Here is a 13,761-nt window from a genome sequence, read left to right on the forward strand (position 1 = left end):
ATCCATTTAGGCTTGGCATGAAGGGGTAAAGATTAGATTGTAGCTGGAAAATTCTTTAAAAACATGAACCAGTCTGGGTTTTTACCACTTATTTAATCCTGAACAAGCACATGGGCAAGCAAAAGAAGAGGTTTTGGCCCGGGTCTGGCAGATGTTGAGCAATTCCGGTCCATCAGCTTTCCAGTGGTCTATGTGGAGATTTAGGTGGGCTGTGAGAACCAGGACTCATCTCACCAGTTTGTACCAGTTTAACTCCCTTGTGTCACCTGCAACCTTAAACTTCAGCAAAAGGACAAAAATACACTGGGGCCATTGAAGAGAGCAGTGATTTAAATTCCCCCATTAGAGATGGATACAGGCTGGAGCTGCTTCCTCCCATTCACCCACGACTCACCATCCTGACAGACGTTCCCCCGGGCCCCGTGCAGAAGGACCTGCTCTTTCCCCACGGAGGCCAAGCACATCACAACAGCGTCGCTCAGTTGACAGCAGTGATGGACCACTGAGTCTCCACCACCACGACGGGGTGGTGCAAGGTGTCACCATCCCTCCATTCAGAGGAGAAAAGCAGCATTCCACAGGGGACAGTTCTCCAGCTGCAAACCTGTAAGTGGTAGGAGACCTCAGCTAACTGGGCCAAACCCCTGCCTGGCTGAGGACACGGGCTGTGCTGAGCCGCTGGCCCACAGGGCAGGAGCAGCTCAGGAGATGCTGTTTGACACAGCGTGCTCTGGAGGCCTCAGGTGGCGCTCCCAAAGCATTCCATCTTCAGGGGTATTATCAAATACCTCTGCTATGCTTCCAGGCAGGGGAGCCTTGGTCCCCCGACACAAAGGCTGGAGTTAAGATCTACCTCCCTTCAAGCAAGTGAGATTTGTAATAGGTTGAATTTGAGCATCTCCTAAAATTCAAAGACTTGACTGAGTCTGACAGGAAAAGCTCCCCAGGAGATGAACAAGATACAGTGACACTACCTCCAGATCCTGTTTGCTTTCTTACTTGTCCCCAGGAGCAGGTGGCTCAGATCATGCCACATCTTGCTTTGATACACTGGTTCCTTGTACAGAGACCCCCCTTCAGAAGGGGCTCAACTGTCCTCCACCAAACCAAACATGCTCCCGACTTGCAACAGTGACTGAAGTCAAAAGCAAAACAAACTCTACCCATGTTGTTAACAGGCTCTTTGATTACCAAGAAGAGAGAATTGCTGCTGCTATAGAAACAGCAGCCACCAACCTGGAGATCACTTTGCTGCAGGCAGACCTGGAGACTGCTCAAAATATGAGATGTGCCACGGTCCACATCCAACTACTGTACCAGCCTTGACATTGTTTGCAAGACCACAAAAATATCTGAAAATATGTCCCCCCGCTCTATCACAAAACTTTTTAAAGCAGATGCTTTTCTCCCAACAGGCAAGAGATGTTGATAAATACAGTATTGCCCAAGCCCTGTTACAACTTGCTCTGCATTTTCTTGTAAAACAAAATCCACTGGAAATTTAGTGCTACTTACCCCACCTCCGCCTAGTTTGGGTGTGGAAAAGGGACCCAGTACCTCTGCACCAAACCTGTGGGTTACATCATTACAAGACAACATTCAGAGCTCAAACAGCCAATACCCAAATCGTCCTTCACTCCCATGGGCTTTAACTGTCCTCCAGCATCTCTGCAAACACCCATGGCAATGCTGTAAACTCGGGACTACGAAAAAGAAAAGATGTCTTCAGATACCAAAGCACTGATTGCTATGTTATAGACATATTTAAAAGATTTTGTTAAAGAGAGGTTATTTTGGCAAGTGCTGTTTAAATTAAAAAAAAAACAAAACCAAACCAAACCAAAACCAAACAGCAGAGAAACCAAGTTAAAAAAGTTACTGTATTTTCCCAAGAAAAACTCACTCTTATTGTAAATTGCAGTAATTAATAAAGCAAACAAACGTTTTATTTATGCAGTGATTTGAAGAAAAGCTGTTTAAAAAACAAACATAAATGTATTTGCCAAGAACCATGTATACATACTAGATTAATTCTTTATGAGGAGTAATTGAATTTATTGCACGTAATTAACTAAGTGAAAAGTTCCGATATTTCAAGTGGTTAATTACAAAGAGATAACAAATCTAGGTGTATTTTTACCATCCTTAAATTTTTCATGCAAGCTGTTTAAAGAAGTGATTACAACACCGTAGAAACCTGACTTTAAGATTTTTTGCTCACTGTCCATCAGCCCTGCCCAGGCAAGCAAATGCAGGGCAGCAGTTGGAGCTGGCTGCCAGAACTGATGCTGCCCAAAGCTGAGCAGCCCAGGGGCTACAGAAACCAGCTCAGATGAGGAGGAACTTGGCATTCAGCTGGATGCTGCTTGGGTCAAAACATCAGCAGCCTTCAGCTGGTACAGGTAACAGCCTGGCTGAACTTCAGCTTTCCAGAGGCTGGACCAGCAACCTGCTGCGTATTTACCTCACTCTAAGAAAATACTATCTCATAAACTGCTGAACTGCACCAGCAAACGCTTCCCTAATTACACAAAAATCATTCCAATTACAAACCAGAAACATCCCAAGTTAAATTTGGGGCTCCCACTCCTGTTTGAGGCTGCAGCGACACCTCCGACCTCCCAGAAAGGGGCCACAGAGACTGAAAGGGCTGTACGCAATTCAGAAAATTCCCGGTAATATCAGAAAGAATTAAAACATTTATTGGGCATAAATATATTACATATACACTACAGATACAGTTAAGTCTTACATACATAGTGTAGTATTTGCAAAATCTATACATTAAAATTGATATGGCAGTTTTAATATAATGCATATGAAATAGTCTAAAATTTACAATACAAGAAAACTTATGATTATTTTTTTTTAAGTTGAAAAGCTTGGAATGTATGTTCCCATAGTGAGGTAAAAACATTTTTATTTTTATTTTTTTTCAATTTAAAGAACTGTGCAAGGATAAGGTTCATACACATTCAGTTAGGGCACTTCTCAATCGTGACACTGAATACTGAGCTACTATAGCCAACAAACAGGATTAGAAAACATTTCAAGTTCATAAAGAAAAAGGCAGAACAATATAAAAACATCTCTCTCCTTCCTTAAGGGCTTTAAATATCTAGTGTTTCATTCTACCTCTTTTTCGTTGTTGTGGTTCATAATGATTTCTTTGAGAGCTGAGAGCCCCCGGGTTGGATTCAAGGCCCGATCCTGCTGGATCAAAGGGCACAAAGACCTACGGGAGAAGACAAGGCATCAGCAACGGTGGCTCAGCGGTGACATCCCCGTGCTTTATTCTTTTGTTAATATATGAATGACCATCAAATCACTATGGCAGAATATACAAACTAAAAGAACGTCAAATTAACTTATTTAGGGCCTGTCCCAACTCCTACAGAATAATTTCTCCGACAACCTCAGGGTTGGGCTGGGTGTTCTCGTTAGCATGATTGTAAGGGACACCAAACTAACTAGCAGTGACAGAAATGCTTTAAGTGTAACCTTGAAATTGCTTTTCTCTACACTTCTGCTCGCTGCTTTTAGTATCATTTATATTTCAAACTTTCAAAATCGCTCAAACCATCTAAAGCAAGGTGGGTTTTTTTTTTTTCTTTTATTCTTAAAGCAGGGTTTTTATTTTTAAAAAGGTGTCAAACTTGGATTTCATAGCAGCACTGCTGAAATAATATTCCAAAAAATAAAAGAAGGGAATCTATTCAAATTTCCAGGTTTCCAAACTAGCGGTCTTTTCATTGTTTTAAAAAATACACTCTTTTCTCCTCCACTGAAAACAGCTGTATATGCTTTGCTCACAAAATACAGATGCAAGGTCACAAAGTTTCATATCACAAATAAATTTAAATAAGATGTAAATAAATTTGACAAGCCATGACTTTGGCAAAAACAAAAAAATATATATATTTAGCTCAATGCCATTAGTTTGCAAGGCTAAATTAAACTAATTATAGTCAATAACAAAATACAGAACATTTCTAATATTTGCTACATCTAGAGAGGCACACAGAATAATTCATTGATCTTAGCACTTTCTTTCCAGAGATGATTATGTTTTTGGATACATGTAAACGTTTGAATCACTGATAATGTTTTTTTTTTGTTTGTTTTTATTTTTTTGGCATTTAATGTACTAGATGCTCCCATCTTCAAAAACACATGAAAATGTAAGAAGATTAATAATACTAGGAATGCTGCCAGGTAAAAAGTTGACCTAAAGTACAACAGTATAAAACAGACAAAATATAACATGCTACAGGGAGGGTGGGGAGGGGATTAGTACATAAGTACACTTTTATTTTTTATTTTTTTACAATAAATAAAAGATTGCACTGTAATTGGTATTTAAAGTACTGTATGCAGTATATAGTATAAATAAACCTAAAACAAAAATAATGTTGTTTTTCCCCATTACTTTGGTTAAGGGAATATTATGCTAGTACAGGACACTGAATCTTAGACGATGAAGACAGAGCACAAAATAGCTAGGACATAAAGCAAAACCAAGTAGCAAAAATATACAAAAACAAGAGGCAGGGAAATACACTGTGTCTGTTGCACCCTTTTGGAATCTATTTGCACCTCCAGCTCGTTTATGTCCCTGAGGTACTCACACAATGTCGACTTAGTATAAATAACCCAATGACTCCAGAGTTAAAAATCTAGTATCTTGATGGATTAAAATGAGTGTCTGGGAAGGGGCAGGCAGGAGAGGGGACACTCCCATCAGAGCAGGGACTATTCCTCTGCAGGACTCTCATCTGAATTTTGCCATGTACCAAGTTATTTCAGTTAGCCCTGTGGTAAGAATAGCATAGACACTCATTTAAAGTATTTAAAATAAACAGATCTAATTTCCAATACCTCCAAGAAAATTCCATAAAATGGATACCCCTCAAAAAAAATATAATAATTATAATAAAAAAGATCAACTGACAGTAAAGTTTGCTTACATTGAGTGTAAATCTCACCTAATTCAGTAGAGGCAGTAAGCTGTCACCAGCTCTAATCATATAAATCAGGCTGAACGTAGAATAATATCTAGTATTAGATTAGGAATAGTTATATACAGTGACAAACAGACAAGTTAAAGCAGCTTTTAAATAGCTGAACACGGGAATAACTAACTATTGCACAATGCCCTCTTAAAATTACTGCTAGGAATCAAAACGGTAAAAAAAAAAATCTATAATGCTTCATAATTTATATGCAGTTTGGTTATTTGATTTCTTATACAGGCAGTTTATAGTGTTGTAACCGTAAAAATAAGAGATAATTAAAAAGGTTTTTCAACTGCAGGATATTGGCTCCGATTTAAATGCACTAAACAGTTAAAATAACAACCTACGTTTTATCTTGAAGAAAACTGGGGCAAATGTAGTGATTAATTCATAGGCAACATTGCTAATACTGTTCAAGGAAAACCTGGTACTGTTGACTAACACTGTATTCTAGTCTTACCACTATACACACTTGTGACTAATGTTTAGAAGGAAAAAGAAGAGACAAAAAAGTGACTCACGATTAAAATTTCCTAAATAATAATATAAAATAAGAGACTGCACGAACTTCAGTGAAAAAAACAAAAAAAAACACCATTGAAAAGGCAAATTGGTGACAATTTTGAAACTGTGAAGGAAAAAAAAAAATAATCTTGCTTTTGGTATCTGGTTTGCTTGTTTCTCCAGTTTGACCACTTCCTAGTTTTGAATTTCAAAAAGGTGCATCAAAACACTGATTTATCTTTCTTCAAGCTAGAACTGTAAAAACAAGAGAAGTATATAAAATGTATGGTAGAACAAAAGGATTTCAAAAAAAGGAATATCTGAATAAATGTGTGGATTATAATGCGTAGCATTAGTTAAATTTGTATCTCAAACTTCCATTGAATTCTCTACTTCATAAAGAAGTATTGTAATATACAGGCGAATATAATTGACAAACTTGCGAAGCCAAGAACAATGAGGGCTGCAAACTGTTCATCAGTAGGAATCATGCTCTTTATCTTAGGATCATCTATGCTTCCCATCTCTCCTGCAAGCATGATCTCATTTCGCTGAAGCATAAAGGCAACAGATGGGCTGAAAGGTCCACTAAGTTCCTGTGAGGTATCCAAGCACCGACGGCAGACGCAGACGCGAAACCGATAGTCTGTGTTGACTTGAAGGCCTGAGATGTGGAATGTGGTCTCTTCTCCCTTATACACCTTCAAAACAAAACAGTGAGCACAGTCAAATACAAAGAGCAAGACAACCTCATCCCCCTTTCATAGCATCAAACAATGTTAAAAAGTAGTAACGTTAGATTTTGCAAGGATTTGAGCTAGAACGTTAAGTCAAGTCTGAGTCTCTTAAGGAAACACTCCTGCAGCTCTCAAGGGAAGGAACTCACTAGGTCAATGCAGGTTTTGGAAAAACAGAGGCATGTGGAGGACTATGTAAGACATGTCCAACCAGGATAGGTCTCAATACAGAGTGTTCAACAGTCAGTGCACACCAGGACAGACAAGACTTCAGACAATATATCATCCGTAAGATGTACTCATCTTTTGTGGGTGTGATAAATACTACAGACATATTTCTGTACTCTTTAAAAATGTGACTCTATGCCTAAAACATGTCTAAGACATAAACACCATGTTTGGCACCAAAGGGAAGAAAACCTGCAAACTAAGGTTACTGCCAGACACTCACTGTGTAATTGTAAAATTGGTTACAAATATTATTTTAATGTACTTTCCCTCACATTTCTCTCAAGAGTCAGCAATCTTGCCAGAAATTACACTTTCAGAATTGTGGAAACAAATATTACTAAGTTATATAAAAAAAGCTTCTCTCGGTTGCATTGTATTTGGTTCTTTAGCAATCCAAACCCACCATGTATTTATATTAATCAAATGTAGGTACCGCATGACTTGGAGAGCATGAGTCACAATATGAGAAAGAAGAGAGATAACTGAGTATCTTAGAGACAGTTCTGTGACTTAAATGGAAAAAAGACCATTGGAAACATTTATGAACTCTGAAAACAAATAACCAGTCGACAATTTATATAACGGATGGTTGTTGAAACTGGTATTTTATGAAATGAAAAACATGTCACAAAGTGCCTGTGTCTGCTGGAAAAAACATCATCTTGAAGTTCAGATACTTCTGCTCATTTAGTTGCTTTCCTTCTCCTCGCTGCAGGAGGTTCTTCCCTCCCACAGGGAAGAACTCCACTTAGAAAAGGGTAACAAGAGGGAAATTAAACCTGAGCTGATAGAAGACATCCTGTGCATTACTCCGGACTAAGAAATACAAGAGGAAAAAGAAGACATATGCTCAGCTAAACACCACTTAAAGAGTCCAGCTTTCCTGCCCATGCTTGCCCCTGAGACTCATCCCTCAGTTAAAAAGCCAGTTGCTGATTTCTTGAGGAGGTCTGGGACAAAAGATCAAGGGTTTTCTTTCATTTGTTCTCTCCCCTCCTCTTAAACTTCCACAGTTTTTCCAAGTATAGTTTGAATGATGGTAACTCTGTGTTTCCAGACTAAGTAGAAGTCCTCTAACTGGCTCATGTTTCTTGGCCCCAAGGCATAAAGGAAGAAGCAATGTTTAAACAAAATTACGTTACCCTCCTCAAGCATGCTCAGCATCCACAGGAAATTCACTCTAGCTCAATTGACAGGAATACAACAAATTCATACCATAAATCTCTCTGATTAACTACAGCTATGCACCACTGCTTTTCTTATTGTCTTTGCTTGTCTTCCCAACACCAATGAAAAGTGAGTCATTAAGTTACAGTACTACAGTAATTGCAGGGAAAAGAAAACTGCAAGTGCTGCAGCGGTCCACAGAAATAACGTGAAGGTTGAAACATCTGTTTGCAAAGAATACCTCATCCCAAGAACATCTATGCCACTCGCTTTTCCAACAGCAACTGCATTTCTAATACCCCACTTGCTGTGGGCAACTGTTCTCCACCTACTCCATCATTAACACTACATCTTGTAGGTGGTTAATATTTCAGTTTACTCCCAAATATAAGTGATCATGCAAAGAAAAGTTGCATGCATTTGGCATGTAAATGTAGGTTCAAGAGAGTAATTAAATAAGGATGTGTTCTTCCCCAAGGACCAGAGTCTTCTACTTGAAGGACTTACCTAGCTCCCATTTCTTTAGGCTCTCAGACATGGTAGCTCAAAGGATCTATCCTTACAAAACAACTGTAAGGAAGGTATGTTTTCTGCTCCTGTTGTAATTATTAATTTAATTTTGACATGTATAATCAGAGAAGCTCTACCTGCCTTTGCCATAAATAATCCTTTGCAATCAATATGACCACTTTTAAACCAAAATAAAAATCTAGTAAAATCCAAATAATGACATTTAATAAAGATTTTACAATCTAAGCCTCACAGATTACATTTAACAGATATTAGGGATGGGATCTATATAACCTATCTTTGCACTGAAAAAAACCTGTCCAGTTAATTGTTTTTTTACTTGTTTTGTTCTATCAGGGTGGTGAATGCCAGTGTAACTGGAGGCTAAGTTTGGCTAAATCAAAGACCTGTATCTTCATTACAGGCTAATAAATATAGATGGCCAAGTTCACTCAAGCCAGCTACTCAACAGCACTGCTCAGAAAAAGGCCAGACAGTCAAGTGAGAGAAGAGGGTGTCTTTAAAGAAAGTTTGAAAAACAGTCAAAAGTACATTGACTACATGAATTAATATTCACTAATCATAAAGACAAAACACTTCCCACACTAGAGCTAGGAAGGTGGTGGAGATTGTCCTGCTTTCAGTGGTTTGAGGAGTATTTCACACCAGTGGACCTATGTCCTTTCTCAGTAAGAGGTAAAAAAATGATTGTTCTTAATTGACATTCACTTCTGACAGTAGCCTCTACATCTTCCACAACAGGCTGCAGCGAGCACCTTGGAGACACCACTGGCTCCAGCTCAGTTCTGCCTGCAGTAGGACCAGGCTAAGCCAACGCAGGATGCCCTCAGCAAAGATGTGTGCTTGGTTGTCAACAGTTACACTCTATGAATGGACTTCGCATACAGAACAGAGGAAAAAAAAAAAAGATAATTATGTATAAGGTCTTCAAATTTGCTAAACAAATATGAAACCAAATATAACTGTATAAAGCAGCATGCTTTTTTATATGTAGCACATTATGCTTTGGTGGCCGAGAAGTCAAAGTAAAGTGGCGATCCAATTTATAACTTTTAGTCCCTAAAAAAACCAGCTTTTCTGTTTAGGCACCTGAGAATATAATAAAAACACAATGAGCTTTTTACCTGGTTCCCTCTATGAAAATATCATCACAAGTAATAACAGGCTTCTGCTGAAGCCTGTTACGGCATTTGATCCTACTGATCAAGCTAGACAGCTCAGAATTCCTCTAGGCAAGGAAGCCTCAGTTTCACCAATGTCATTAAACAATTGCAACCTCCCTCCATCTTTTCCAAATAATAAAAATGACAGTCACAATTGTTCTATAAGCAACACATTGGCGAGGATAACCTTACCTGGTTGTTGAGCTCCTTTGCAATGACCAGTGTACTTACTAATTAATAAAAGCCTATTCTGTATGGTGATAAGATCAAGAACCAGACACGGGTTTCAATCTATTTAGAAACCATGCCCACTTGAAAGGTTTAATTTCTTCTAAGGCATCCAACAGATTTCTCTTTCAGAAACTGGCTTATTATTTTACCAAAACTCAAAATCAACTTCACCCACTCCACTGCTGAGATGCTCATAAACCCTTAAGCACGGACAGCCTTGTCTCCCAAACGAAGCAAACAAGTGTCCCTCAGATCACCTTCCACAAGGTGGGCTGCACTGAACAGCTCTAATGAAAAAAAACCTATTTGCTCCATCTCACGATACAAAACTAGCATCAGGAGGCAGGGAAAACACTCCATGCAAGTAGTGTTAATAATATATGCCAATGCCTGCTGTATGAGTGTGTTGTATTTTGGACAATGATGTTGTATTTTGGCACGCAACCAGTACAAGCGCCTTTGACTTGTTACTTAAAATAGAGGAGGAAAATCAGGTTTTTGCTGATCAGAGGTTTACACAAATTAACAGTGTACTGAATGTATTTCAGAGACTGCATGTCCACAGAGACACAAATAAAGAAAAAACAATAATAAAACTTAGACCTTGGTAAGATGAGCTGGGTTCTTGTAGGCATCCACTTCTTGGTGCAGACCACAGTGGGCTTCCCACTGCATTGCTGGGGGATTTTTTTTACACACCCAGTGTACCCTACCCATGGCTCTTCTTTTGGAAAGCATTTGGGGACAGTTTTCTCCCAGAAGAGTTGTGGCAGAATCCGATGGAACACCACTGCCTCCAAATTCAGAAATTTCAAAGGTAGAACATTTTGTCTCAACTGGCAAACAACTTAAGGCTAAAGAAGCTTTAAAGCTCAGCTCATTTCCCATGGTCAGCTCTTAGGAAGAGCTGGCTCCTTGGTGATTTGATCCCCAGAGCTGCTCAACTGGGAAACTAAAAGTTACGATCATTAGCCCACGCTTCAGCTTCTGCTAGAGCTGCACAACCCAGCCTGCTCCCCTAACTCCAGACTAAAACTATGCAAAGCTGGAGACGATTTTAACACACTTTAAAGCTAAGTTCTGACTGAGTAAGCTTTGCTTACATGAAAGTGCAAGAAACAGAAAACCAAACCTGGGTCACCAGTTCCTGGAATCTGCTGATTTACAACCTGATTTGTAAACAAACAAAAATATTTCCTAGAAAGAACTGTCATATGCTATTGCTTTTTTGAAGTATCTGAACAGATAAAGCATACAAATACACAAAAAGGAACACATCATTGAGAAACAGGAAAAGGCGTATTTAATTTTTTTTTTTTTTAAACACACTTTTTAGGGAGCTAAATTGTTATCTGTTTAGCTCCTGCAAATCCAGTTCTTCAGATAATTTTCAGCAGAGGAATATTTATGTGTTCTCCCAGGAGGGCAGGGATGGCTATAGCCCCAGTCTGAAAAAAAGGGCTTTTGAGTACTTTGATACCACCTCCGCTAGGTCAAATAGTGGAAAATCAGTGGCTTTTGGGACATGGAGGGCTGCATACATGAGGCTACAGGGTGGGGAGACAGCTCAGATGTGATGATCTAGAGAGAAATCACAGCTTTACCCAAAAGCATGTCAGTGGCTAATGCTGCAGCAAGGGAAGGAAATGCTAAAGTGATTTAGTTTATAAATTAATGAAGATGATTATTTCCTGTAACTTGAATTTGCTTCTACAATGTAAGTGAGGTGCAAGTACAGACCAGTGCTCTGCTCCTAGGTGTTCTTACATCTCAAGAGCTTCATCTCTAGGATGGCGCACAGAGCAGCAGATTAATAAGGAGCTCAAACTTTGAGAGTTAACAGGTGGCTATTAAGACATTGTTTTCTCCCATCACTGTTTTATTTCATAATGAGTTTTCCATATTTATTTACTACAGACACAAAACACCTACAGGTGTTACGATGCCCTATTTTATACTGGCCCACAGGCAGTTCCAGAAAAATCAGTGCTGTGTACTAAGGAGCTACACTGTGTGAGTAAGGGATGTGAAACATGGCCACTTACTTCAGTGTGCACCCAGCTCTGTGCCAGAACCAACTGAGGCAGACTACTACATGCTTAATCGTAAGTGCCCAGGTGGATTTTTTTCTTCTATTAATGAAATTACTATGGGAAAACATCACATTCTGCACCTTCAGCTTCCCAGCAAAGAGCTGGACCAAGATCTGTAAAGTCAAATTTTCCCAGAAATAGGAATCAAGTGTCACATTTGTGCCACCTGAGTAAGGATTTCTGTGAGCATTCTTATTGAGTCTAGGGAAACTCTGTGCTCAACGTGTGCACAACTGTTCCTGAAACAGTCACAGGACATATTCGTGTTCTGAAAACTCAATCATCATTAAGAAGTTCTATCTCAGTTTTCACAATGATAGGATTTTCCTTTCCCAAGCTAGATGAAAAGACTAAAATCTACTATGTGAAGCATACAATGTTTTTTGCCAGTAAAACACTATCACATCATTTTAGAAAACGTAACAGAGTATGAATGCTAAGCCAATATCACTAAAGTCATACCGGCATCTTCCTAATAAGTTTGTCAGAATAACAGTATCTTTGTAAAAATTCCTGAGGGAGAAACTTAGACATATATTAAACATTCTCCTGTTCCCTACACAAAACAGTAGATTGACACGCATCATCATCTTGATTTCTGCTGTGCATAGCCACTTCTACAGATGGTAATGCTTACTAAGTGCTTTATCCTTTAATTGATTTGTTCTGCTCCAGGATATACCTGCACAGGAACTTACACTCATCAGCTTTACTCATTGAAACACTGAGAGCAAGAATTAGGGCTCTAAGATAAAATGAGGAAGTTGGTTTTGGTCACCTATCAGCTGTATTCATCTGAAGTAAATCAACTGGGAGTAGACACAGAGACATGGTTCCAAGGGTTTGTAACATCTCTTCCTGGTTAAAATTGTTTAGTGTCTTGCCTTAAACAGTTGCCTTTAAATTGCTGCAAATAAAGTGATCTGGCTATTGAGAGGATTACAGCCTTGTAAAAGAGAAGCAGTTTTATATGTTAACTAGTCGAAAAGTTGCAATTTTAAGGTGATTTTAAAAGTAGATTTTTCTTCTGTGAAACTCGTTTGTGTTTGAGCTGGTATAAAACATGTCACCCTTATAGGTCCCTTCCAATTTGAGATATTCTATGGTTCTACATCACAGACCAGATACAACTGTGTCATGGAGGGTGAGCGAAGGGGAAAGCATCTGAGGATGAGCAACCCTACATATGATAGGAAGACTTGCACAGCCCATAAATAGCGATTTGTTGCATTTATGTCCATGATAGTGGGACATAAAAAATTACTTCGTGCAGCTGTTTATCTCCTTCTCATCAAGCTACACTATCCCTGGACCCTGCAAAATGCATCAGCGACTGCTATAGAAGCTCCATTCTCTTAAGACACTCTTTTCTCTCATGGGTGTATTTAATATCCTGAATATTTACAGTATTTTTCATTTGTGCAACCCTTCAAAACAATTTGTAAAACTTCTCTAATATTCCCCTTGAGATACATATGCAAAATATATATGCCACTTGCAGGGAACAGAACAGATTTAAAAGTAAATTTAGGACTTGCACTTCAAATATAAGTAACATACCACCACCATTATTTTTCAGCTTAAACAGTAGCAAGAGATCACATGCATGCCACAGCAATGGTAAAGTGAAATGCATTAGCCAGAAAATCACCCAAAGATGTTTATATATTTTACCTCCTATTCACATAATGGGAGCTAAGAGCATGCACACAGCTACTGCAGCTCAACTAATGGACACTAAGTCAGTCAGTGTGCCCCAGGGCTGAGACAACACCCACATTCATGACGAAGATAAATAATTTTGCTGGGTGAAACTGATTTCTGAGAAGGTGAAACAGTGGAACTCTCCCTCTTTTCCATGGCTGGTTATCAGCCAGCTCAACTACAGAAGTCACAGTGTCAGCTTTGAGCATCCCAGCCAGGAGCTGCTTCCACTGACTTACTTGTGAAAATTCAAGCAAAACACCCCTCATCAGGGTCATACTTCACAAGAAACAAAGGCCTTCAATATCAGACCCAGAAATAACATTTTATTTCCTCTGTTGCTGGGTTTTTTCATACCACAATTTCTTGATTGCAAAGATATAGT

General features: G+C 39.0%; 1 protein-coding gene across 1 annotated transcript in view; it reads right to left on the reverse strand.

Annotated features, from left to right (window-relative positions):
* Positions 1–2,681: 2,681 nt before the first annotated feature.
* The window catches only part of FNDC3B (fibronectin type III domain containing 3B), a 208,998-nt gene continuing 197,918 nt past the window's right edge, over positions 2,682–13,761 (reverse strand). Inside the window, exon 26 of the mRNA XM_074912198.1 lies at positions 2,682–6,220. Coding sequence (XP_074768299.1) covers positions 5,909–6,220 — 312 coding nt within the window. The 3' untranslated portion in view covers positions 2,682–5,908. The remainder of the gene's footprint in view (positions 6,221–13,761) is intronic.

Source organism: Athene noctua, chromosome 8 (genome assembly GCF_965140245.1).
Source record: "Athene noctua chromosome 8, bAthNoc1.hap1.1, whole genome shotgun sequence".
NCBI classification, from domain to species: domain Eukaryota; kingdom Metazoa; phylum Chordata; class Aves; order Strigiformes; family Strigidae; genus Athene; species Athene noctua.